The 27,741-nt window shown below is 39.0% G+C and overlaps 2 protein-coding genes across 3 annotated transcripts; one reads left to right on the forward strand and one right to left on the reverse strand.

Moving 5' to 3' along the window:
• Positions 1 to 7,258, reverse strand: LOC122476332 (sulfated surface glycoprotein 185-like). Its single transcript, XM_043568882.1, has 2 exons — positions 5,622 to 7,258; positions 1 to 4,639 (listed from the first exon to the last, which is right to left on the reverse strand). The coding sequence occupies exon 1, from the start codon at positions 6,852 to 6,854 to the stop codon at positions 6,354 to 6,356; it is 501 nt and encodes a 166-aa protein (XP_043424817.1). The 5' UTR covers positions 6,855 to 7,258; the 3' UTR covers positions 1 to 4,639; positions 5,622 to 6,353.
• LOC122476331 (influenza virus NS1A binding protein) lies at positions 6,757 to 27,249 on the forward strand. Of its 2 annotated transcripts, none has more exons than XM_043568880.1 (15): positions 6,757 to 6,873; positions 13,244 to 13,471; positions 14,235 to 14,363; positions 14,587 to 14,756; positions 14,887 to 14,962; positions 16,355 to 16,528; positions 16,823 to 16,948; positions 18,265 to 18,372; positions 22,760 to 22,889; positions 23,123 to 23,347; positions 24,064 to 24,185; positions 24,267 to 24,393; positions 24,480 to 24,611; positions 24,740 to 24,913; positions 25,812 to 27,249. In XM_043568880.1, exons 3-15 carry the CDS (start codon positions 14,253 to 14,255, stop codon positions 26,063 to 26,065), a joined length of 1,929 nt encoding a protein of 642 aa, XP_043424815.1. In that variant the 5' UTR covers positions 6,757 to 6,873; positions 13,244 to 13,471; positions 14,235 to 14,252; the 3' UTR covers positions 26,066 to 27,249. The 2 variants fall into 2 exon arrangements, with proteins under 2 accessions (XP_043424815.1, XP_043424816.1); XM_043568881.1 differs by lacking the exon at positions 6,757 to 6,873 and adding an exon at positions 7,596 to 7,707.
• Positions 27,250 to 27,741: the final 492 nt, after the last annotated feature.

Consider the following 27,741-nt stretch of genomic DNA (forward strand, 5'->3'; position numbering starts at 1 on the left):
TTCATTTTGTCATGGTAGAAAATAATTTTATGTAAAAATGTGAGAAATAGCTACATAATATAACTTTTCCACTTAGAAGAAACACAGGAAGCAGTATACTGTATTGTGTGTATGTGTATATATATATATGTGTGTGTGTGTGTGTGTGTATATATATATATATGTATGTATATATACATACAATTTTTCAATTCTTTACAAGTGCTCAACCTTTTAGTAACTTGGGTTTAATTCTTTATAGCACTTTAAAAATAACACAGTAAACAAATGACCAGGATTCTGTAGTGTCTTTGAAGACTTTTAAAATCCATATTTAATTTTTTCTCTGATGTAGACCCTCGAAGAAGTTTGGGTTAATTATAAGGTATATCTATATTACTACTCCTTTGGGTGAGAGCTCATCACATTTCATAAACTTAATGGGATGAATAAGAATTGATGCAACACTAAGAGATTACACAGGAATTTCTGTACAGTGACACTGTAGCCAATTAATGAAGCTAATTTCTCAGTAGGCAATGTGGTACCTTTAAAAAATGCATATAATTAAAGGATTTTTCTCTTTCATTTATGGTTAATATGCAAATCTGATATCCATAAATTCATTCCAGATAGAGGAAAAGCAATAAAATTTTTATGATTTGGCAGACTTTAAATCATTTAAGGTACTATAATAAGTTATTGAAGAAAGATGTTGAAAAATTAATAGAATCCCCTTAATAGCAAAGAAAATGTTAGTACTTTGCAGAGAGAAAATTCTCCTCAAATTTCCTATTCAACACAAAGAAAAGAATTTCCCAAAGTTCACCTAATACATATTTTTAGAAGACAAAAATCATTCACAGAAATACAAAGGTAGGTGCTATGATCAGACACAAAATGAACCATGGTCCTGACCCCCATAGAGCTAAGTACAAAGCAGAACAGATTACCCTCTCTCTGTAACAGTATGATTTTCAGGATCCCACCACTAATGGAATAGAACATTCCTTGAATCTGGACTATGAGAAAACTAGGGAAAGAAACTAGGGAAAGATTGAGTTGACAATCCTACATTCCCTTCAGCATATTTGAGGGCTTTTTGAGAAAGAGAAGGGATATTAGCTAGGGAGATCCAGTGCCCTAGTTCTAAGTCATTTGAAGTACATTTACTCCCTCTGCTATTTGATATGCCTCAATAACCACTCCCTTTCTTATTTTCCTACTCCTCTATCACACCAGCACACCTCCACCACTTACCTTCATTATTTGGAAACATCAGCTTGACAGAAAGAGCCATGAAAGATACATGTGATTTTGATATTCATTCTTCCAACACTTCTAAGATGTCTGAGGACAGAGGAACACCCTACTTAAGAGTCTGAAGTGCTGTTATGTATTCAAAGATTCAAACCACTCATCTCTTAAGTCTGCAAGTACAAAACTATCCTGTGGTGGTGACAAGTGAGTGTTACAAGTGATGTGCCCTGGGCTCGGGAAGATGGAAGAGAAGTTAGGTATGCTGGAGTTACTGGCGGAGGCATTTAAATAAATACATACATACGTATTTACTTACCACCCACCACGTGCTAAGTATCCGATGCTGTGAAGCAAGTATTATTGTTCCCATTTTAAGGATTAGAAAACACAGTCATCAAGAAGACAAGAGATTTTCCTTAAATAGTTAAGGAACAGAGCCAAGATTTGGGCCTAGACCTTTCAGTCCAGCACTTTTCCCATGATACTAGCCCACTTCTTGGATGTGGCAAGGTGCTAATTGGGTCTTGAAAGAGAGATAGGAGCAAGGCATTGAGAGAAGTGTGGAAGGAAGAGAAGGGTGTCACGGACCTGGTCACCCTGAAGGGTACTACTGGGACCCACTGCCACCACAGATTGTCTTCCACGTTTTTCTCTCTAGTAAGACATTAGAGAAGAGGTGATTGGGAAAGAAAACATCTTACTTGACAATTCTGCTCTTGAGGGTACCAATTTTGGAGGAGCACAGCCTGGAGGGATCACTCTTAGGGGTGGGAACCCTTAGATAACAATTTTAAGACTTTCTGTCTTCAGTAGTTTAGAAAGCCCAGTGCACTTGACTCATAAAATTCCATCATGTTCTCACTGTCCTTCATTCTGGTCTCTTCCAGACACTAGGAAACATTATATAGAAAAAGGGAGACTGACGTTATAACCCACTACTCTGTCTTTTCTGTTTCTTTCTTTAAAGAAGTCTTGACATCATCTGTTAAGTGATCAGTTTACACTGGCAACAGTTGGCTGCTAGTCAAACTGAACTATAGTGTGTAACTTTCATCTATCAGATATCAAGTTTTGCATGTGAACACAACAAAAGATCTCTCCTGGATTGAACTGTATAGATTGTGCTATATGTTACCACACTTTTGTTTATACATTTGATTTTAATGTTTACATCAGAAACTCAGCTTAGTATAAAGGCTACTTATTCCATGCCTTGCTTATTTTCAACAATGAAGTTAAATTTTTTTTTAAGGTGTTTTGGATGAAGGCTTAGGAAAGCTTAGGTTACTCATTAGAATTCAAGAGCTGACTATACAGGTGTTGGTTGCGTAGTCCAAAGAGGTAGCAGGTTTGAAGGTCATATAATGTCACTGGAAGAACATCTGAATGACATGAGAAGTTTTAATGCCTAAGAAATTGTTGAAAGACAAAGAAAGTATTAGGGGATTCTAATTACTGGAAGAGGAGACTAGAATTTTCTCAAAATTTTAGCAGTGATGACTTTACAAAACTAGCAAAAGGTCATTAGTAAAACAGTTGGCTTAGAGAATGTAATAGCCAATGAGGCTAATACAGGACCAAAATATTCTGATTTTATAATCTGTGGATTAAAAAAAATACCTGAACAGTTTGCCTGTTATGATGCAAACCCTCTATGGAAGTCCTACCAGGAAAACAGAAGATTCTCTCCAAAAGGGAATACTTAAAACAATGTTTTTAGAAAGGCATCAAATTCTCAGTTTGTTATATACTACAATACATAACAATTTCCAATGACCTATTTTAATGGAAGTTCTAGGATTTTTCCCTGTGATGCTATCATTTTCTTGTTCGTGCTCTTAAGACATCACTAACGTACCAAAAAAATATTTCAACTGCCAAAAAGAATTGAGAGAACAGCAAGCATGGCCGACAAGGGATGAAAGCAATATATGAAACAGACAAGTCAGTCAGTAACTCAGAATACAACAGAAATTAAGTGGACTGGAGGAGGCAAAACGTTGCTTTGCCAAACCATAAATTGACAATGGTTTTTTCATCAGGCAAAGGACACCCAGAACATGCAGATAGTTGATTAAAACTAATATAATGTGGTAGAGAAGTGTTAAGATGTACGTAAACGTCCAGTTTAAAATCAACATTAGAGTAAGACTTATAAATTGTGTGAATTGCTAAGTAGTATTTAATTAATTTAATTAGTTTATCATCGTGAGCATGGCTGATAAGAGAGGTGACTAATATCTGGAGCAAAAGAGCACGTGTTCACATGCCTAGTAAAGGCTTCTGTATCTGCAGTGGTTTTCAAACTTGAAGGTGGGCCCGAGCTGCTGGGAGGCTTGTCAAAATGTAGATTTCCAGGCCCCTTTCCCAGAGGTTCTGATTTAGTGGTTCTAGAGTAGGGTTTCTTAATTTTGGCACTACTGATATTTTAAGTGAGATGATGTTCTTGTGTGGGAACTTCCCTGTGCCTTGTAGGTGGCTGAGCTGCATTTCAGGTCCACTAGATACTCATAACATCATTTCTCTGGGCCTTTTTCCAGATGTTGATAAATGTCCCCTAGGGGCAAAAATCACTCTTCTCCTCCTTGGGTGAGGTGTCTAGGGTGATGCCTAGGGACTGCATTTCTAATAAGAACATCCAGGTGGTTTTGATGAATATGGTCAGTGGACCAAAGTTGAGAAACACTGAACTAATGTGTTACATTATGTCCCCTCCAAAATTCATACGTTAAAGTCCTAACCCTGAATATCTCAAAATGTGACCCTATTTGGAAACAGTCATTACAGATTTAGTTAAGATAAGGTCATACTGGGTTAGGGTGGGGCCCTAATCCAGTAGGACTGCTGTCTGTATAAAAAGGGAAAATTTGGACCCAAGAGATAGGCACACAGGGAAAATGCCATGCAAGCCAAAGAACTACCAGAAGCCAGGAGAAAGGGGCGGGACAGATTCTTCCATAGCTCCCACAGGGGGAGCATGGCCCTGCAGACACCTTGATCTCATACTTCTAGCCTCCAGAACTGTGAGACAATAAATTTCTGTTGCTTAAGCCACTCAGTTTGTGGTACTTTGTACAGCAGCCCTAGCAAACTAACACATAAAGAATAAAACACAAGCCAGAGTTTAGCACTGGGACATTTGAAGCTGGATCAGAGAGAAAAATGGAAAGATTACAGATTAGCACCGATTCCTAATTTTATCTTTCTCAGCACCTGACATAAAATAGGGGTTGATAGTTTTTATTTTTATTAGACAGTCTCCAATATGTCTTGTCTAAGTTAAATATTAGGAGCAAAATCTTATAATCTGCTACCTGATAGGGTTGAAATTGCCAGTGTTCCATTTTGAAGTTTTCATCTGGATTATATAGTAATTGGATAGGTTCGAGTCTGGAGTTGCCTAGAAGACAAATGGAATTAATTAATTATGCCACTGTCCATAGAAAATGTAATATGTAAATGTGAAATTCCATACATGGCAAAAAAGCATTGACTGATCACACTGTAGCTTTAAAAAACGTGTTGACTGTTTCAGGTCACAAAGGCACTATTTAGAGTACAGCAAGAGGGACCATGTGTCCAGCAGGCCACACAGTCATGTGCCTAACCCAAGTAAGCAATTCATACTCTCTCACTGAAAGAATGAAGCCCTTGGTATTAAAAGAGCTTAGGAGTCATGTACTCTGATAGTTTCATTTGCAATATAAGTGAACACTGTTGTTGGTTATTAATTATCAGAAGACAAAAATAAGAGCCCAGTGGCAAATGGCACTCTTTTTTTCCATAAGATATAAGAATCATTTTAATAGATATCTTAGTTCCTGTTTCTTCCCACAATTGAATAGGGGGGAGAAATGGAAACTAGCCTCCTTGCCTCAAGATTTTAGAATGAAATGTTGTAAAGCTTCTATTGCAGCTGAAGAGCCCCAACATTTATTTTTCCGGCTCCCATAAACATAAATAGTTCATGATAAAGAATGGTAAGCTCCTTGGGGCGCCTGGGTGGCTCAGTTGGTTTGGCGTCCGACTTCGGCTCAGGTCATGATCTCACCGTTCCTGAGTTCGACCCCCGCGTCGGCTCTGTGCTGACAGCTCAGAGCCTGGAGCCCGCTTCGGATTCTGTGTCTCCCTCTCTCTCTGCTCCTACCCTGCTCATGCTCTGTCTCTCTCTGTCTCAAAAATAAATAAAAACATTTAAAAAATTTTTTAAAAGAATGCTAGGCTCCTAGAAATGCCTACAAATTAAGCTGACTGGTCAAAGACAAACAAGGTTAGATCTAGACCTTTTAAGTGCCTTCCCCAAATCAGGATAAACTAACAGGACATTACCCTGGAAGCCTCTGCCAAATTCTAAACAACTTTACCTCAGTAAATCCCCTCACCTTTAATCTAGGAAACTTTCCAGCATGCTCTTCAGTCACATGAAGTTGCCGTCAGAGCCCAGTATACCTCATGTGTCCCTGGAACGGGTTTGCCTCTTGGGGGCAAAGTGGCAGGGTGGAGAACTAGGTTTGGTATGAGGTCTAAATGGCCCCAGAAGGTTAGGATAGGGACTGCAGATTCTCCAGGCTATTTTCTTTTTCCAAAAGGGGGCAAGACCAGCAAAGAACGGACTGTTCTCCGAAGGCATAGCCGCCCTCGGACAAAACAGAAATCCGGAGGTTTTTATAGCAACACTAATAGAATAGGCCTTCTCTGACCCCTCCAATGGTTTTTTTCTATTACTGAATCCTCTCACCCCTTCTTCCCCCAGCGTGCCTCTCTTCTCACTCACAATCTCCACGCCCCCTCCTCACTCACCACCACCCTCTAACAAAGGTAGGGGCCCACGGCCGACCGCAGACTTTCGGGTCCACTGCGGCCAGCCCCAGTCTAGGGCGGTTGCCTAGATGTAAATTTGACGTCGAGAAATCTAATCTCCCACGTCCGATCTCCGGCTGTTGTGCCTCTAGGGGGAGGCAGAACAGGTGAGGGCGGCTGGAACAAACCAGTTCCGGCACAGTCCGAAAGGGTGAAGTGAGGGTGCGAGGCGAGGAAAGGAGACGACCGCGCGCTAAGTAAAAGGAGGCGCGCCCCAAGCACTGCCTGTCTCCCTGGGATCACCTTGCCTTGACCTACTTGAACCCAGCAGGAAGGGAAGGAACCCAAGAGGGCGAAGGAGAAGGACGGGGCGGGGCGAACGGTGGGCGGGGCCGCGAGCCGGAGCTTTCTGGTGCTCGCTTGTGATTCGCCGATGGTTCGAGCCGGAAGCAGCCTGGAGGCATTGGCGGCGGCGGCGGCGGCGGCGGCGGCGGCGCACGTGGTGACGTGCGAGGGGGTGCGGCGCGAGCGGGCGGCGGCGGCGGCGGCAGCAGTGTCTCCGGGACGCGCGCGGAGGTCGGTCGCTCAGCGCTGCTCGGCACTTTCTCCGCCTGCTGCTTTGGCGCGGCAGTGCCAGCGAGCGAGTGAGCGAGTCCCCACGAACCCTCGGTGGCCCTGCCCCCTCCTCGCAGCCTCCGCTCCTCTTCCCGCTCGACCGCTCCCCCCCTCCGAGGCCTCGAGGCGCTTTCCGTTGCGCCGATTCCCGCCCGCTTCCTCCTACTCCCCATCGAAGCACCAGACATGAGTTTTTCCATCTCTTCAGAGATGAACCAGGTAATACGCGCAGGTCCTAGACGGTGGAAGAGGAAGAGGAAGAGGGTGCGACCGGAGTCCTTGCTGAGAGATGGCGCGGGCGGCTGGGGGAGACGGTGCGAGACGCGGAGCGGCGTCCTGGTCCCGGGGGAGGACGCTCCAAGTCGCTGCCGCGGCTTTCTGGGGGCGAGGAGCCGGCGCCGCGCGGGGCCCGCGCTCCTGGAGCTGCCATGGTTGCCGGGTCGCGTCGGCTGCTGAGGCGCGTGCCGGCCGCCTCGGAGAGAGCTGGGGCATAGGAAGTAGGGCGGGAGTTCTTGCTCGAGGGAACCTCGTGGGCCTGGGTCAGGGCGCCACGGGGCAGGGATGACTACCGGAAGGAGGGCGCGGGAATCTCTGTATTCCCGCTGTCAGGAATCGACTCCTAGTGTCTGGGTCTAACCGAGGTCCCGACTTTCCTCCCTGAGACCTCCCAGGACCCGGCGCATGTGGACCGGGAGCCGGTCCAAGGCGGCATCTGTGCCTGGGGCCTGGAGTGGGGTGGCACCGCATCCAAGATCGCCGTGGGCCGCGGGGTCCTTTGTTCCCGCTCCACGTTGCCCGCTTTTCTTGCCAAGCGCGGGGAGAAGAGGGCGGGAGGAGGGAGGGAGCAGCTGCCCTGACGTGTCGGCTCTGAATGACTGCTTGGCCGGCCAATCCCGGCCGGGGGTGTGCGAGCGCTAGGCGCCTTGCCTTCCAGCCTTGGGAGTAGTGGGCGCCCGCCAGGCCGCGCGGGGAGGAAGGCCTGGGGCTACAGGACACTCCAGTCACTCTGGGGCCGTCGCCGCTTTCCTTTTTACCAAAGCAATCGGCGGAGAGGTTTGCTCTTTTTCTGTCCTTATACGCATCTTGCAAAAGGGTGTTTATAAGTTCTTAATGGTAGGAAAGTATCAGGCAATATCAGATTGAGAATGTAAGAAGACTTAGACGCAAATATTTTAGAAATGGATTTACTTTTTTCCCCAATACATAGTAGACAAATCTATTGTTTGAAACATCTGACATTTCAAAACCTATAGCAAGTAGAAATCAGATGCCTGAAGACCTGGTTTCCTAATGTCTGTTGCCAGTGATGGAGGGGATTAGAATACCGTGGTATCAAGCTGTTCTTTGAGGACTTTGTGTGTGGTGATCTTCTGTCTAGTAATAAGTAACAGCTCTGGAAGCTTAGTACTATTAACAGTTGAACAAGTACGGCATGGACTAATCAGAAGCCATATTTTTCTTTTAATAATTCTAGAACTAGCAGTTGATTTAAGGATAGCAAAATACTGGTGAATAGCATTGGGCATAATCCTGCTGTAACTTCTGTCTTAAAGATGCTGAGGAGAGTAGTTGTATTTGCATATCTGGTGATGAGGCGAACACTGACTATTAGAATTGGATTAACAATAGTATCATTTAATGCCATCTGGCAGGCTACTTCTCAAGTGTCTATAATTTGGTAGCTGGTGGTAAAACCAGATTAAAACCATTGACCTAAAAGAGAACCAGAATGATTTTCCTCTGTGTTTTTCCAATAAATGAAATCACTGTAATTAATAGATAGTAATTTTTTAATTCATCTTAATTTGTAGTTCTGTTTTTCTAACTTTACCCCCCAAAACAGAGGATCTCAGGTTTTGGTTTTAGTTTTATTGTCGTCTTTTTTGCCCCCCCCCCCCCCCCCCCGCCTTTTCTTTACTTCTTGTTCTTGTTTTAAAGTAGGCTTCATACCCAGCATGGAGCCCAACACTGGGCTTGAACTCACGACCTTGAGATCAAGACTTGAGCTGAGATCCAGTCGGAGACTGAGCTACCCAGGCACTCCTAAATTTAGTGTCTTTTTGGCTACTTTGGAGTGGGGTTTTGTTTTTCTTGCTTGAGATATAGTTTAGATGGCAATTGATATCATTTTACAAGTGTGGTTTTTTAATGTAAAATGTTCTCTTATTGAGGAAATGTCTTAATCACTGAATACTAAGATGAAGTACCCCTGAAAATCATTTCATTGACTTTTCAACAATATGATTTTGAACCTCCTTGAAGGATCTCTTAGAGGCTGAAAAGATCCTCCTACCTACTGTGCTAGAAAGTGTGAATGGAGGAATTATGAACAAGGAAGTGATCTCTGGGTTTTCGTTAGAAGCACAGAAAATACATGCTCATCTTCGCTTGCAAGCTTGAATCACCACCTTGTAAATGATTTCTAAACCTATCTGTATTTTTCCACCTATCAGATCAGTATTCTTACACTTTTGGTATCAACCTGGATACCCAACAGGTACCTTAGCATAAAAAGCAAATTCCTCTTATTCTTCCTTCCTAACTTTGAGCATGCAGCAAACTAAAGATAACTGTTAGGTTTTTTGGAATTCTAATTTTGGTACTAATTTTGATAAGGATACCACACATATCCAAGCTAAAATATCCTTACTGCCTTAGGATAAGCAGGGGTATATAATATCTTAATGTCCCTGCTTCCGTATTTTACCTGTTCCTCCAGAACATCCCCCACATTTCTGCTAGAATGTTCTTGCTATAATCCTTTTCTATTCTCCAGCATCGTTTAACCCTTAGCATTGATCTTTCTTTCTTCCTCTCGCTCTGTTTACCATATGCATGCTAATAGCTGGAGTTTCTGGAATACGTATGCTGTCATACCCCTTTCCTCTTTTGTTTGAGCTATTTTCACTGCTTGATTTACCTGTCTTTTTTGGTTGGTCTGTGAAGTATTCAGGGCTGAAGAATGGCGTTAACTCCATTGGTATTATGAGCATCCCATTCCATATTGTGCTGCCATATGTTTGGTGCCATAAATGTTTGTGGGATGTATAAGAGTTCAGAACAATGAGGATGGAGCAAGTGAGTGAGTTTGGTGAGTTTTGATATAGATGATGGTGACAGTAGTTTCAGAGGTGACACTGGGAATTTGTAACTTCTGGTCTTACAGAGATTTACTTTATATTATTATAAAGTCTGTCCTTTAAAAATAGAGTTTATTTTGTGAGTGGGCTGCCCTCAAAACATTGCCTTGAAACTTAAATATTTGTAATTTTCCTTGAGCTTTTAAGGATGCTTTGGAAGTTTGGTGATAACATTTTATCTTCCACTTACTGAAGGCCCGAAAAGAATTTGGAGGGGAGGCCACATTGTGCCTACCTTTCTTACAACTCTTGGATAAGACCTGTTGAACTGTATTTCAGTTAAGTTAATCTTTTGGGGGTCTGTGGTAACATAACATGTGGGCTTCTGGTGGTTACTAAAGCAGTTTAATTACTCATTTATGAGTCTTCTGTTTCCCTTTTCTTGCACTGGCCATACTAAGGAACTGAAGTGTATTTACCAGAATGTATTGTATTTGACCCAGTTTTAATTTTAAAAGTGGAGTAATGGAATGTATATTTTAAATACCAAAGAAAAAATTTTTTAATTTTAATTCCAGTGTAGTTGTGCTAGTTTCAGGTGTGCAATATAGTGATTCAGTAGATCCACATTTTGCTCAGTGCTATTAAGATAAGTGTACCCTTAATCCGCTTCACTTTTTCACCTGTACCCACCTTCTCTCTGGTAACCATCTGTTTGTTCTCTATAGTTAAGAGTCTGTTTTTTGGTTTGTCTCTTTTTTTTTTTTTCTTCATTTGTTTTTTAAATTCCACATATGAGTGAAATCATGTATTTGTCTTTCTCTAGTGTATTTCGGTTAGCATTATACTCTCTAGATCTGTCCATGTTGTTGCAAACGTTAAGATTTCATTCTTTTTTATGGCTGAGTAATACCCCATTTTGTGAGTATGTGTATGTGTTTACGTGTACCCCACATCCTCTTTATCCATTCGTCTATCAGTGGACACTTAGGCTGCTTCTGTAGTTTGGCTGTTGTAAATAATGCTGCAATAAACATAGGGGTTCGTATATTCCTTTGAATTAGCATTTTCGTATTCTTTAAATACCAAAGAAGATTTTAAGTTTTATTCTTTTATATAACTCTAGGATGGTGGGGCTTTTGGTTAGGCTTTTTAAAGAAAAAAAATCTGCTCACATTTTTATTCCACCAGTTACTGAGCTTGAGTTTCATAGACCAAACTGAGATCTTCTGTACATTTTTAGAATAGTTTGAAACTCAGTTTGCCCAATGCTTACTTTAGTGAGAGTGAATGTGAACACTCAAAGACATGGTTTGTAGGCAGGAGTTGATAAGACTTCCTCCAGCTTCGGGGTAGGTGAGAGTAGGGGCCTACAGTACGTGAGGACAGTAATTGAGTAAAATAAGTTTGCTGCATTAACTTAAATGTCACGTGATCTTGGGCTAGCTCTTAAAATCAAGTAGGGTTGTATTGATCATTAAAGAGATAAGGATCATACTAAGATCTTGATATACTAGAAGGTCATCAAATACTAAATGTAGAACTCACTCTGTTGCAGAACTAATAATACTGTACAAATGTGTATGCCAAGAGTTGCTCTAGAAGTTCTCCAGTGTTTGCTCCCAATGGACTGAAGTGATTTTAACCATGTCTTGTTTTCCCTCAAAATTTAAGGTAGAGCTTCCAAATTATCAAACATAAATAGATGCCATTTTTATTCTTGGTTAGATCAAGACTACTTTACAGAAAAACACTGAATAATGAATAAAACTGGTCAGCGTTTAAAATGTTCCTAAATCTCTGTATCACAATGTTTATGGTTTTTCAGAAAGCACATTTTAAATGTATTGCCATAATTTGCATGGAAGCTCCCTCTGTCCTCCTCATCCCATTTCCCCTTCTTTTTTAAAGGCAACTTAGGGAACTGAAGTGAGGAGTTACCAACTATGTCTGTGGATTGGCTACCCAGTATATACCATATATATAAAGATCTTCTTAATTTGAACTGGGTCTTGGCTGAAAATGTTTGAAGGTTTCCTTAGGATAGTGTGTTTTCTCTGTGTACATGGAATTGTGTGGTAATTGGGAATCATTTATTAGAACTGATTTCTTAAAAGCTGAACAAACTAATGTAGGTGCAACTGTAGAGCAGAGGAAATCAATATTACATAATGGTATGATACAGTTTCATTGCAGGGCTAAGCATTGACAACAATCCCAACCTGAGTCAGAATTACTCAGGTTTCTTTGAAATAGAACCTAAGTAAGTTATGGAGAAACCAGTTAGGACATATGGGTCAGACCCATTACAGATTGTGCATGTGTTGAACTTAACACGGCAGTTTGTTCACTTAGAGTTGGACCAGCCTTCAGTGGATTCTGGGTTAAGTGATTACTCATTCACCCAAATACAATTGTTAGATTTAGAATTCTGTGTATGATTGATGCATAAGGAAAATCCAGGTAATTTTAAGATGTCCGTTTTAAAAAGTATGCATGTCTTTCAAATAATTTACTTAGTTCTAGTTTCCTGAATTAGACAGTGGTGACATAGCAGTTCAGGTGATTAAAAAATAAGAACCATCTGAATTTGACACTTGTAGTTGATGACTTGAAAATGAGGTAGGAGGATTGAATATGATTACTTTGCAGATTTGGTTTTGACCCACTATTCCAGTGGGAGTTTATTACTGTAAACGAGAAAAAGGGCCATATAGAGAACAGATATCAGTATTTTCCCTTTTGTTTATTTAGTTCACTTCAACAAAGTGCTCATCTTTATGTTTCTAGGCTAGTTTTGGTAGTGGGGAGATGGGATGGATACAAAGATGAGCAAGACAGAGGCTCTGCCTTCCAGGACCTTAAATCAAGGAAGATAAGGAGGTCCACAGAAGCCAAAACCAGAGCAGATCAGCTGGAAGATGACACAAGAGAAGGTTTAGTATGTGGAAGATAGGGAGAAACTTCTCTCCACTGGGGGGATTGGGAAGGGCTCTATGGAGGTAAGATTTTATCTAGCAGAGGTTGGGTTAAGGGTATTCCAAGAACAGAGAACAACTTGAACAAAGGTACAGAGACTGGGAAGAGCAGACCACATTTTGGGAAATAGTATATCTGGTTTGACTGGAACATTGTATACACGTCTGGGAATGATGCCCAAAGGTTGCTTGCTGGCCGGTAAAAATGGACAGGAATCTAATAGTAAAGAATATTAGATTTAACCAATATTTATATTTGTTCTCTAATCTTGTGCTTACATATCTCACTTAATTGATACACGTTGTTAGCTTCTGTCTTCCAGGGAAGGGTGTTTTGTTTTTTGATCACCTGAATAGTTGCAGGTTAAGTGAAAAATGTTTAGGTATAATTGCATTTGTCTTGGTTATTTTCTGTGTTAGAGCCATATACATCAACATTTCTTTCAGATAAGGACTTTGTATGATATAATCCACTTAGATCAATGACAGTCTTTGATCATTCTGAGTATCTAAAATTTGTCATTATTGCAGATTATGATGCATGATTATCACAGAAGAAATTCATGTCTATAGCTTTTAAGGACTTGATTACATCATTTCAAGCCTGATAGTTTTGGAATCACCATTAGAGCTTAAGACACCTCTGCCTTCACTTCAACCACCCGTCTTCATACCTTGAAGAAGTGCTGAGTTTTAACACTCCTTTGTCCTTGGATTATTTAAGACATCTCAGAAATACATTTCTCACCAGTTCAGTAGGTAAGTGAATATTCGTGCCTAATGAAACATTAAGACACATTGTTTTTCAGAAGACTATGCCAGTACACTAATAGCCTTTTCATAATTTTTTTAAAGGGGAAATCAGTAATCATTTGTAGAAAAAAAAAATTCTATTTTTTTCTTTTTGTAAACTTTTGAATTTAAATCAGGGCAAACTAAAATCTATTACTGCTTTTTAATGTTGGCTTTGTATAGGCATTAGTCAGTTCACAAGGTGAAATGGACTTTTTTTTAAAAGAACATTAAGTGTCTAGCATGTATTCCTAGGAGATAAGTGATTTGGAATATCTGAAACTTGCAAAGGGGACAGATTTAAGTTTGCCTATTTATCCATTTCTCTCATTTGGGAGTAAATGAATGACAGCAACCCAAATCAAGGAAACCTAGAAGTGATGACCACATTACATCCTTCCAGGCTTCTTAAATTGCTCATTGTATGGGTTTGGGCAGGGTAGGTTTACATTTCTTTCCCTTCCCAATGAATGTTCAGGGAAACCTAGGCAAAAGTGTTGAGATAGTCACTGCTGTATGAATCCTTAAAAAGACTGAGGACCAAAATATAGCTGTACAAAGACTTGGACATTCAGTGCCAGTGTTTTCAGCAGTGTTTTTGTGTAATAAAATTTTTGTGTTGTTGATAGGATGGAATTTGAAAATAAAGATACTGTATTACTCTTTAAGGTATAATTATAAAAATCATTGTTCACTAGTAAAATAACTTGGCTTTTTTTGTGCTCTTTAGCCAAATTTGTAAGGAAAAATGATTCCCAATGGATATTTAATGTTTGAAGACGAAAACTTTATTGAGTCTTCTGTTGCCAAATTAAATGCCCTGAGGAAAAGTGGCCAGTTCTGTGATGTTCGACTTCAGGTATTTAAAACTTAATTTGGAAACCTACAAAATTAATATTTTATTTCTAAAAGCAGTAAGTTCTTGGATATGCTTATTTTCTTTTTCATGGTAGGCATTTGATGAAATAACTTGAAAAAACAATGATTTACCTATAAATATTAGATAAAGGACCTGATGTGGTAATTAGCTAGAGAAATAAATAGTCCACAGTACTTCTAATTGTAATTCCTCACAATTTCAGGTCTGTGGCCATGAGATGTTAGCACACAGAGCAGTTCTGGCTTGCTGCAGTCCCTACTTATTTGAAATCTTTAATAGTGATAGTGATCCTCATGGAATTTCTCATGTTAAATTTGATGATCTCAATCCAGAAGCTGTTGAAGTCTTACTGAATTATGCCTACACTGCTCAGTAAGTACTTTATAAAGTGTATAATTAGGGGATGTCACCAGGAAATTCCAAGCCTTGATTTATTTGGATTAAGTAGAATCTGTGTTTTAAGGCCTTGGTATCCAAGTGATAAATAACTTTTCTTTAACAGGTTGAAAGCCGATAAGGAATTAGTGAAAGATGTTTATTCTGCAGCAAAAAAGCTGAAGATGGACCGAGTAAAGCAGGTAGAGTACCAGAAGTAACATATAAGGAGGGCTGTTACTAGCAAGTCTGCTTTTACATAGTTAAGATGCATAATTTGTCATAAGACATTTGTTAGTCTCAAGAACTTGAAAATGGCCCCTCTTCCCCCTAGACAACTGAATGTGATTTTAACCAGTTAGCTGTAGTAATGTAGTAAGGTCATAACTTCCTCTCAGATAATTTGAGCTAAATTCTTGCTTTTCCAGTAGTCTTCACTAGCTGGGTGGCTGTGTTGGTCACTGGTAGCAGGGTTTAAAATATTCTTGGGGCGCCTGGGTGGCTCATTTAAGCATCAGACTTGATTTTAGCTCAGGTCATGATCTCGCGGTGAGATCAGACCCCCTGTCATGCTCCACCCCGTCATGCTCCTCACTGGGCTTGGAGCCTGCTTGGAATTCTCTCTCTCTCTTTCTCTCTTTCTCTCTTTCTCTCTCTCTCTCTCTCCCCTCCTCCTCCTCCCAGCCCCACCCTCCCTCCCTCCCCGCCCCCCCCTCTCAAAAAAATAAACATGTAAAATATTCTTGTTTTTCTCAAGAATTAATCACACAACTTACATTCTCAGCTCACTGTTCTACACTTGGAAGTTCCTCTGTAAAAGTACTCCTTCTAGAATGTAACACCATTGAAAACTGCCTAATAATTCATAGAATAAAAAGCATTTAATTCTCTAATTTGGGGGTCAGTAAACTGCAAAGCCTCAGGCCAACTGCTTGTTATAAAGTTTTATTGGAACACAGCTTTTATTTACATAGGGTCTCTGGCTGCTTCCACCTGCAGTGACAGAGTTTAGTAGTTGTGACAAAGACATTATGGCCCAAAACCCTAAGCCCTTTAAGAGGAAGTTTCCTGGCCCCTTCTGTAATGTCACTCCTTTGTTTAAAATCCTTCTGTGGTTTATAGCACATACCCCTCAAGTTAGCATTGCACATTTTCCCTAATGTAGTTGCTGTGTTTCCAAAATTGTTTTCCTACTTGTCTTTTGCTCCAGCCAAACTAAATTGGTCTCAGCTTCTTCCCTACTTCTATCTGCATTCAACATCATCTCTTGTGTAGATCCCAGTTCAGATACTGTCTTCATGATAAAGTCTTATCTAATTATTCTAATTGGAGATACTTTATCTGCACATTGCATATGCGTTAATATGGCATTTAAGTTTGTTGCATCTTTCCGTAAACAACTTAGACATTTGTACGGCATTCTTTGATGTTTATTGTTTGCATACATCTATTCTTCCCAGAGTTAACGTTGTTCTGTTAAGGCAGTGGTGTTTGATTCATCTTTGTATCTTCACAGAATGCTTACATATTGAGTATTAAATATTCATTAAATAAAATATATGTAAGTGTTGTCACTTGTGTATTTCTTTTCCCAGGTTTGTGGTGATTATTTGCTATCTAGAATGGATGTTACCAGCTGCATCTCTTACCGAAATTTTGCAAGTTGTATGGGAGACACCCGTTTGTTGAATAAAGTTGATGCCTATATTCAGGAGCATCTGTTACAAATTTCAGAAGAGGAAGAGTTTCTTAAACTTCCACGGCTAAAGGTAAGGGGTAAAATCTATAAAGATATATATGTATGTATACACTAACTTACAGTTGCTGAATCTTTGTCCATGTTTCAAGCATGGTTGTGAGAAAGTACATTGAAATGATACTGTTATTTTTTAGCAGTGTAACAGTTTGCTGCCTACTGGTTTGTTTTTACAGTTTTCTTACAAATGAGAATGTATGGGATGAGATTGGGCATCTGTGACCATTTTATTAGGAAATTGCGCATTAAGCTGAGAATTAAGAGACTCAACACTGATCTAAGTGTCATTGTTTTTTCCTAACTCTAGTTGGAGGTAATGCTTGAAGATAATGTTTGCTTGCCCAGCAATGGCAAATTGTATACAAAGGTAATCAACTGGGTGCAGCGTAGCATCTGGGAGAATGGAGACAGTCTGGAAGAGCTGATGGAAGAGGTTAGTTTTAAAGTAAATGGGATGCAACAATTCTTAAAAATTATTTTGCTATAACAATGAAGGATTCCCTTTCACTTTTATTTTATAACCATGACCCTAAAGAATTTAAATTTTGCTATAGGTACCCCTAAGCTGAGAAACAGGGGGGGTGTCCAGGTGAGCTGAATGAACTGTTCAGTTTGGTCTTCTGCTTTTCTTTTTTATTTCTTTGCTTATTATGTGCTGTTAACTTCCTTTAAAGTAGCATGTAATTTGCTTTAGAAATGGGAGGTGGTACTGAAATTTTCTGTAGATTCTTAATTTTTCTTCACAGGTTTTTGCTTTAAATTTGATAAGTAGGTAAAAGCTTCTAATGGTTGTTCCTCCCCATTGATTTATCTCCCCATAGGTTTATTAACAAAACTAGGATACCCAAGACTGAAGAAACAAGAAGAAACCTCAAGTGTATTGACACGTAAAGAAGCAGCAGTCCTGCCCCAGTTCTCCTAAGAAAAATCCGCTGTGGGCAGAGAACGATGATGATTTAATGGTGTTTACTCCTTTACAGGATTCTTATCTTTAAAGCTTTGTGTTTTTTCAATGGTGGTGTTCATACGTACATTCACTTAATTTTTGAAAAATACCACAAGACAAACTTGATGGAGAAATGGTGGGAATTAAACACATGCAGATGGAGCAGTGGAGTGACTTTGAATTTGTCATTCCACGAAAGGCTTTCCAGATCTGTTAGGTCTTGAAACATACTGTTAGCATTATCTTCTAAAAAGGCTAACAGGTGATTTTTACATTTTATATCATTTCCCACTTGAAAATCAGGTGCGTTGACCATGTGTTTGCATCTGCTGAGGGAGGTGTCTCTACAGCTTGTTTTGAGTTTTGCATTTGCTTTTTATCTGTTTTTCTTGACATTGCCTACAGGACAAATATGTTAATGCAAATCAGAGCACTTCAAAGGTGTAAACCATAGTCCATATTTTACTGTAAATATGTATATACTTTAAGAGCCCATATATTGTATTAGTGCCTTTTTTTTTAATGCTATATAATAGAAGCTATGGAAAAATGAAGATTTCTTTCAAGCCAATCAAGCCAAGGACTCTTCGGCCAGTGTTAGAAGATTCTGTATTTTATTTTTGTTTTTAAAATTTTTACAACCATGACATGTATTTTCTTTACTTCGGGATCCTGCCAGAGCAAGATGTCAAGAAGTTCAAGAAGCACACTGGAGGTTACCTTGAGGCGTTTGTGTGATCTGCATACTAGTGGAGTAGCCATGGAGACGGTAGCCACATGGGTGTTCTGTTGCTGTTTTGCAGGTTCAAACCTTGTACTACTCAGCTGATCACAAGCTGCTTGATGGGAACCTACTAGATGGACAGGCTGAGGTGTTTGGCAGTGATGATGACCACATTCAGTTTGTGCAGGTACACATTGCACATCTGAGGTAACCTCAGGTTAAAATGTGATTAGAGAATTTTCTAGTATACTGAAATTTTCCTTTAAGAAAGGAAAGTGGAAGAATTTCATTGGTATATCTGAACAGAAACATTTTCAGGACAAAACAAGCATATCTTTCTTAGATTTACTACTGTTTCTCCACATAAAAAAAAATTCAGCAAATTAGGAAACCACATTTAGATTTTTTCTCAATGAAATAGGATTTACAAGTAAGAAAACAAGGCCAATAAGATGAAGCAATGTAGAAATTGATTTTTTTTTGTTAGATTACAAAAAATTGTTTGCAACAGGGAATGGGTGTTGTTAGACCCAATAAAAAAAAAAAAAAAAGGTCAGGCATAAAAATTTTTTAGTTTCTAGACAAAAATTTAGAGAAAAGGACACACATCATAAGTGTCAAATAGTGAACTCACTAGTTTAAACACTACTTGGGTCCAGAAGAGATTTCTGTGGCCCGGGAAGCCTTCCCTTGCCTCTTCCCAGTCATGTCATTACACAGCCCTAAAGGAAACCATTATTCTAACTTCTGAAACAATAGCTTAGTTTGCCTTTGAAATGTATATAAATGGTCATACAGTATGCATTCTTTTTGTTTGACCTTTAGCTTCAACGTTGTATTTGTGAGGGATAAACTATAAAGTAGGCAGAGTTAACCCAGTTTTAAGGGGTGTTTTCTTTACCAGTTAGAAGGTAAATGAGACTCAGAAGTGACCTGAATGGCAGTTGTCAGGTATTCTGTGGTAGTAGTGGCCAAGTATTTTTATGTTTTACAAAAAGTGTTTGGGTTTAAATTAGTTGAGAACTTTGTTCATAGTTTGCATTTTGAACATTTAGGATATTTTCCCTCATACTCTAAAGATACTTTTTTTGTTTGTTTGTTACTTTTTCAGTAAGCAGCCGTTGAGTAAAATGGCAGACCATGATGTTAGGACACAGAAATATGTAAGAGACAGTTTCTGGTTGCAGAACCATCTATAGCAGTAGATGAAAACCGTACAGTCTTATAAGAGGGATCTACAAAAGGCATAAAGGGGAAGGGATAGAGGAGCCAAGAGGAGAGAAACTAAGGAAATTTACAGAGGAGGCAACATTTGAACAGTCTTAGGATTTAGAAGAGCTTGCAAAGCAGATGAGAGTGTGTCAGCAAAAAATACCCGTGCGAGGTCACAAGATTGGGAAAGTAGGTAAATGCCACTGGGTTAGGGCTTAATACTTTATCCTACAGGTGGTGGGGAATTTTCAAAGAATTGTAGACAAGGAAGTAGAGTGACATGAACAGATCTATTTCCTTTTTTTTTAATGTTCATTTTGAGAGAGAGAGAATCTCAAGTAGGCTCTGTGCTCACAGCCTGACGTCACACAGGGCCTGACATCATGACCACGAGATCATGACCTAAGCCAAAGTCAAGAGTTGGATGCTTAACTGACTGAGCCACCCAGGGGCCCCTGGACAGATATATTTCACAACTTTAATAATAGTGAAAAACTGAGCAGTAGTCCCAACAGTAGGGGCATTGGTTAAATACTGTATTTCTGTACAGCAAAGATCTGTACATTAATCATTTTAGACCCGTGGTTAACTATCAGGTGGCAGTCTCTGGGTCATGGGACTCCAGCTGATCTGTGGTTTGTTTCATTTTGTTTTTCTTTACTAAATGATTGCGTTAAGCCCTTCTCTTTTTCTGGCCAAGTACAGAGGGTAGACCCAATTGTGAGACCAATTTATAGATTACTACAAGCAGTAGTTTAGTTAAAAAAAAAAAAAGAGGGCTTGATCCAGAAGCATGAAGGAGGAAAAGTGGACTCTAAGCATCTATAGTTTCAAAGGTTGAGTGAGTCCTTAGTGATTGTTTAGAATAAGAAAATTAAGGAAAAGGAAGAATTTGAGAAAGCAGGATTCTGATGTGACTCATTAGAAGGTGGTTCCCTGGATAAAGATCGTGAATAAAATAGGATGAGGGGACACATTAGGCTTGAGAAATAGGAAAAGAGGTTGAGGAGCCATTAGGAAGGAGAAGATTAGAATCAAATTGTGTTAGAAAGCTAGCTAACATAAGCAGAGAAAGTTTGAACAGAGGAAGACTAAATTGTGTCAGATCATTCTTTTGGAGGTCATGTAAAATATGGTTATGGGTATCTCTTCACTGGTTTTGGGAGGGCACTTGGTAACCTTTAGTGGGTATAAGTTCCAAAGAGTGTAAAGTTAAGAATATCTTAGCTTGAGAAGTAATAGTGGTTGAAAAAGAAATAGCCACCGGAGATTACCCCCTGGGGAGCCAGAGGCAAAGAAAGTGGGGCCAGTGGGTAGCGCATGGGAGGAGTTAATACAGGAAAGTGAAGACAAGGGAGAGGAAGGGATTGTATTTGAAAATGTTCCAGAAGGAATATAAAGGCGTTAACCAGCACCTCTGTATGACTTGTTAGTTATAAAACACTAGTAGTCTTCATTGTTAATCATGCTTTCCTCTTTCACATTGATTTTTTCAATTATAATCCATACGTTAGAACAGTTTTGTTACTATAATAAAAGCTCTTAATGCCAGCAAAAAATGAGCAGACATATATCCAATTCAGTTCCTCTGAAAAGTATTTTTCAGGACAAAAGTGGCAGTTAGAAGAAACACGTAAAAGTGTATTTCTTCAGGACCACCATATAGGTATCATAGAGTGCTTTTCTAGACAAACCATATCAGACAAAAATAAAAAATAGAAATAAGACAATACTAAAAGAACCAAACATTCACAAAAGTAGTATAGGAACACTCAGAGGGAGAAATAGGCAAAGCTACAAATTTTCAAATGATTATAAAAGAATTACATTGTGTACTTGTATAGGAGTTCCTTTGATGGCATCATCAATTTGTGATACTTTGGATCCCTTCTTCCCACAGGTTGGGATGGGGTTTTATGTACCTTGGAGTTTCTAGTAGCAGAGACAAAAATCTGTCATAGTATAAAAAGAGTGGCTTTATACTCAGAATTTCTATTCTTTTAGTTGTATTGCCTTAGGCAATACATATCTTTTCTGAGTATTGTTATCTATAAAATGGATTAGCAGCATTGCCCTTACTCCATTAAAAGAGATGAGGTGAATAAAGTGCCTAATTATACCTAGGTATATGATAAATGTCAAAATAGAATTTAATGGTAACCATTAACATGGTACATTCTCTGCCTTTTCTCAAAATAGCCAACATATGCTATAACCATGCTTGTTGACTGGCCCACACCAAACTTCTGATAGTTTTTTCACAGCTTTAAGTAGCTACCAAATTTTTTTCCTCTAAGTTGTTAACATAGCTTTTTGCTTCCATAAGAAACAAATTTCTACTATAAATCTTAGCTACCCATGTGGCTCTGGCCCTGGGGATCAAAAGAAGTGGATCGGCACACTTGGTGTCAGGTACTGAAGTGGGGGTGGTACCTGTTCATTTGGTAGGTCCTCTTAGGATGTCTCTGACTCTTCTAATGCCATATGATCATATACTTTAAAAGTGTCAAGGACTAATAACATAAGAAAACCATCAAAGGGAACTCCTACACAAGAACACAATGTAATTCTTTTATAATCATTTGAAAATTTGTAGCTTTGCCTATTTCTCCCTCTTAGTGTTCCTATACTACTTTTGTGAATGTTTGGTTCTTTTAGTATTATTGTTTTATTTCTGATTACCACATTTTGTCTTTTGATATGGTTTGTCTAGAAAAGCACTCTATGATACCTATATGGTGGTCCTGAAGAAATAGCTTTTAAGTGTTTCTTGTAACTGCCACTTTTGTCCTGAGAAATACTTTTCAGAGGGACCGAACTGGATATGTCTGCTCACTTTTTGCTGGCATTGTATGAAGGATATTTGTACATATGATTTAATTAGGTTTGATAGTTTCTTGGAGACAGTGGGCTAAATGTAATCTTTCAGATAATTCATACCATTTTAAATTAATAATCTCTTTTGAAAGATGATTCTATACTTCATATAAAGAGTATGTGAACTTTGAGCTTATGTAGATTAAAGGGTTTTTTTTTCCTCTCTTTTTTTTTTTTTTTTTTTTTTCCATTGAGGTATTCTCATACTTGATCTACAACTTGCTTTTTAATTGCTTAAATTGAGCTTTTCCTGACCAGGCTCCTTGTGTAGGTGTAGTTGTTTCATTATAAGTGGAGATGGAAGTATGCTAGTAATTTGTGTCAATTGGAAAGTGTTGGTTTGTGTTAAATTTAGGGTGCTTTAAATGTCATACATAAGTGAAGGATTCTAGGTGTTTTTTCAGTGTTGTGGAATAGCTCAGGAACAGAGGTACACCAGGTATGGTCTTTGGCTAGGTTTCTGTAGCTACCTTTTGATTTTGCAGAAAAAGCCACCACGTGAGAATGGCCATAAGCCGATAAGTAGCAGTTCCACTGGATGTCTCTCTTCTCCAAATGCTACAGTACAAAGCCCTAAGCATGAATGGAAAATCGTTGCTTCGGAAAAGACTTCAAGTAAGTGTATTACACTCATCAGATTGTCTTTGACTTATTTTTAAAGAAGAGTGTTGAGTGGAACCATTTAATAACTTTGAAGTTGACTATTTGTGGGAAAAACTCAGAAGCCATTAGATTTGGAAAACAGTAGCAGATCGTTCCAGTCTGGGATCCGGAATCCAAGTCAGGATCACACAGCAAACAAAAGTAGTAATAATTGCATCTTAAACATAGAACTCTTATGCTTACAGATAACACTTACTTGTGCCTGGCTGTGCTGGATGGTATATTCTGTGTAATTTTCCTTCACGGGCGAAACAGCCCACAGAGCTCACCAACAAGTACTCCAAAACTAATTAAAAGTTTAAGCTTTGAGATGCAACCAGATGAGCTGATAGAGAAGCCCATGTCTCCCATGCAGTATGCGCGGTCTGGTCTGGGGACAGCAGAGATGAATGGCAAGCTCATAGCAGCAGGTAAGAACAGAAGGATGAGTGTTTTCTTATTGGAAAGTTTCAACTAGCTAAGCCCCTGCATGGACGTTTGTGCTTGCTTTGATGTGAACTTTGGAAAGGGAGGGTTTAATATGCCTTCTTCCTTGGCATTCTACTTTACCACATTCTAAAAAGACCAAGAAATACAAAAGTAAATACTATTGTATTGCCTATCCTTTAAGTAAATGTCTGTTTCTAATTCTTAAAAAACTATAAAGTTGTTAAATTGCTCCATCCTAATTTTCAAGCCAAGACTAAGCAATTTACTCATACTGATAATGTTGTTCGGCTGTTAGAAGCCCTGAGTTAAAACATCACCTAATGGGACCTTAATAGGTTTGTGGATAAAAATTCTTTTTCTCGGGGCGCCTGGGTGGCGCAGTCGGTTAAGCGTCCGACTTCAGCCAGGTCACGATCTCATGGTCTGTGAGTTCGAGCCCCGCGTCAGGCTCTGGGCTGATGGCTCAGAGCCTGAAGCCTGTTTCCGATTCTGTGTCTGCCTCTCTCTCTGCCCCTCCCCCCGTTCATGCTCTGTCTCTCTCTGTCCCAAAAATAAATAAACGTTGAAAAAAAAAAATTAAAAAAAAAAAAAAGAAAAATTCTTTTTCTCTTTGTGCAGATTACCTAAATCATTCTAGACAAGAAACCCTCATGTGGTTTGAGATCTTAAACATGAATCTTGATGGTTCTTTTACCAGGTGGCTATAACAGAGAGGAATGTCTTCGAACAGTTGAATGCTATGATCCACGTACAGATCACTGGTCCTTTCTTGCTCCCATGAGAACACCAAGAGCTCGATTTCAGATGGCTGTACTCATGGTAAGGAAGAAGCAATCCATGTTTAGCTGTTTCTCATAACTTCAGAATGGCAGAAATTCTGATCTTGTACTTTTGACTTAGGGCCAGCTCTATGTGGTAGGTGGATCGAATGGCCATTCGGATGACCTGAGTTGTGGAGAGATGTATGATCCAAACATAGACGACTGGATTCCTGTTCCAGAATTGAGAACTAACCGTTGTAACGCAGGTAAAATTACTTTCCTTCTGAGATAATCAGTATTTAAATATGGTAATTAAATTATCAATATATAACCTTATTTTATACTCATATAGGAGTATGCGCTCTGAATGGGAAATTATACATTGTTGGTGGCTCTGATCCATATGGTCAAAAAGGACTGAAAAACTGTGATGTATTTGATCCTATAACAAAGTCATGGACAAGCTGTGCTCCTCTTAACATTCGTGAGTTGATTTGGGTTTTTTCCCCTCAAGTTTTTTTGTTTTTTTAAGATCTCAAAATCAATTATGTGTAGTATGTGCACTTAAAGTTTTGGGAGATAAAGTAATTTTGGTTTGACTCGATTTTATAGGTAGACACCAGTCTGCAGTCTGTGAGCTTGGTGGTTTTTTGTACATAATCGGAGGTGCAGAGTCTTGGAATTGTCTGAACACAGTAGAACGTTACAATCCTGAAAATAACACCTGGACCTTAATTGCACCCATGAACGTGGCAAGGCGAGGAGCTGGTGTAGCTGTTCTTGATGGTGAGTGTTGAGACTTGGAAAGGTGAAGAATAGGGAGTGGCAAGAGTTTGTTCTAATATTCCCAGAGAATGTCCATGATAACTAAACACTTGTATAATAAGAAGTCAGAAGCAGACATTTTTTCTGATGCAGTGGGCATTGGTGGTTTGTCTTTTAGAAGTCATTTCTAATCAGACTCGGTACTTGAAGTAATAATATAAATATATTAACACACTAGCCTGCTTCAGATTCTGTGTCTCCTTCTCTTTCTGCCCCGACCCCATTCATGCGCTCTCTCTCAAAGCTAAATAAATGTTTTTTTAAAAAAAAATTTAAAACTACAGTATTTAATGCTGACATTTTATGTGTCTGAAAATAATTAACTGCTCTGCATATTTGAAAATAATTAACTGCTCTGCATATATATTTGAAAATGTAATAACTCTTGGTCTGTTTCCAAGAAGTTTTTGTACTAAAATAATTTTATAGAGTTGGAAAGCTCAAGAAAATGTTCAGTATCTGAAAACTGCTTTTCTATAACTTTTTTTTTAATCTTAATTCTGAGGCACTGGACTAGTACAGAATCTCCAGTGCACAGAATTACTCTGGCTTGCTGCGTACTAGCTGCTTCTTTAGGCAAGTTGTTCAACTTCTTTGCGCCTCATTTCATCTGTGAAATGGCAGCAGTAGCAGTTACCACAAAGAATTGTGAGAATTGTGCTTCAGTTAGAGGCTGCCCCTCTCTTTGTAAATTGCCTGAGTTCCATCTATGAATGGGTTTACTTGCCGCGTTAGGAAGGCATTTAACAAGGACTTTTGGTAGAATGAGCAGGTATTTCTACTAAGAACCACCAATTTTAGCAAAAGACTTAGGAGTTTTTTTCCTTCTCTAGATTTACCTTGTTTCATTCTCTTTTAGGAAAATTGTTTGTAGGTGGTGGCTTTGATGGTTCTCATGCCATCAGTTGTGTGGAGATGTATGACCCAACTAGAAATGAATGGAAGATGATGGGAAACATGACTTCACCAAGGAGCAACGCTGGGATTACAACTGTAGGGAACACCATTTATGCAGTGGGAGGCTTTGATGGCAATGAATTTCTGAATACGGTGGAAGTCTATAACTTTGAGTCAAATGAGTGGAGCCCCTATACAAAGATTTTCCAGTTTTAACAAACTAACAGGCTTAGTGATGTAATTGTGTTTAGTAGAGGTACACTTGTGAATAAGGAGGGTGGGTGGGTATAGATGTTGCTAACAGCAACACAAAGCTTTTGCATATTGCATATTATTAAACATGCTGTACATACTTTTTGTGTTTATTGGGAAAGGAATGCAAAGATGAAGGTCTGTTTTGTGTATTTTTAGGACTACTTTGGTTATTTTACTTTTTGGAAGTTGATATTGTAAAAGAATAAACCAAGACTTGATCGGGCATGTCATTTCAAGAAGTCCCCTCTCCTCCACATTTGTTTTGCCAATTTGCACATTAATGACTCTTCCCTCAAACATGTATTATGGGGCAAGAGGGTAAGGTTTAAGATCGAGGCAGTTGGGTTTTTTAAGGGCCCTTTTTCAATAACTGGAACACTATACAAAAGAGACTTATTTAACTAGATGACAATGACTATTTTTGTTTTTATTAAAAGAAAGCTGACATGCCTACCAAGATTTAATCTTTTATGATTGCCTTTTTATAACTTTTTATATTCTCAGCACAGTGCTTTACATATTGAAGATGTGGCAGATTCAAATTACTGAAGCAGACTGGCGGTCTTAAAGGATGCAGGGTGAGGGGTTTCTGTTGTACACCCAGAATGCAAACTTAAAAGCTTTTGCCTCAGTTACTGGTTTTTTTTGTTTGTTTGTTTGGGTTTTTTTTTTTTTTTTTTGGTTTTTAGGTTTTTTTTTTCTTTTTTTTTTTTTTTTTGAGAATACTGTACTGATGTTTATTTGAATGGAGTTGCTGAACAGTAACATAGCTGTGGTTTTTATTTGAAACACTGATTTCACATACTTTGACTTCTTGAGGGTATATTTTATATAGCAAGACATTTAATATATAAGAACGGCGAAGTACTTTATTTTCTAAATAATTCCTGTCTTTATTTATCATTAACAAAACAATCCTAAATAGCAGCCCTCGATTGTGGAAGAAAATTAAACTGTATTGGGTTTAAGAATTCAGCGTTTATCAGAACTATGTTTTTGTTCAGTTTTTCTATTCACATGGATAAATACTGGTTGGGGTGACTTTATCGAATGTGTAGTGCTACACATATAACTGATGGTGCCAAAATTAGCATATCCTAATGCTTGCTGCTGATGCAAACATATTAAAGGTACTTTGCAGGAAATCCTTGCACCATGGAATTAATATCCAGATGTTGTTTGTGTACTCATTCATTACTAAAAGTCTTGGGGACAGTTTTTTTGTTTTCCCAGTAATGATGAGCTTAAAGTATTTGTGGGAAAATAGTTACCTGACATGTCTGAAATAAGAGCTGATGGTAAGATTTTTTTTTCTCAAAGAAGATGAAGAAGCACACAGGAATCTAATGAGCCATCTAGGACAAGATTACCAGTGGCTGACTTGGGTTAGGAAGAAAATTGTTCCCACTGGTACTCTGACACCGTATTTCTCTCATTTATTCTACAAAGAACCATCGTGAAAGTTAACCTGGTAGCATTGTATTGCTGACTATATTTGTTGCTGGTTTGGTTCTAGACTAAAACTAGGTTGGCAGATTTGAATTTGCCTCACAGGGTGACTATTTTTTTAAATGGATCTGCATATGTTTTATTTAGTTCAAGGAAATAAAATTTTAGTTGAGGATTCAGCAGTAAAA

The sequence above is a fragment of the Prionailurus bengalensis genome, chromosome E4 (genome assembly GCF_016509475.1).
Source record: "Prionailurus bengalensis isolate Pbe53 chromosome E4, Fcat_Pben_1.1_paternal_pri, whole genome shotgun sequence".
Classification (NCBI taxonomy): Eukaryota; Metazoa; Chordata; class Mammalia; order Carnivora; family Felidae; genus Prionailurus; species Prionailurus bengalensis.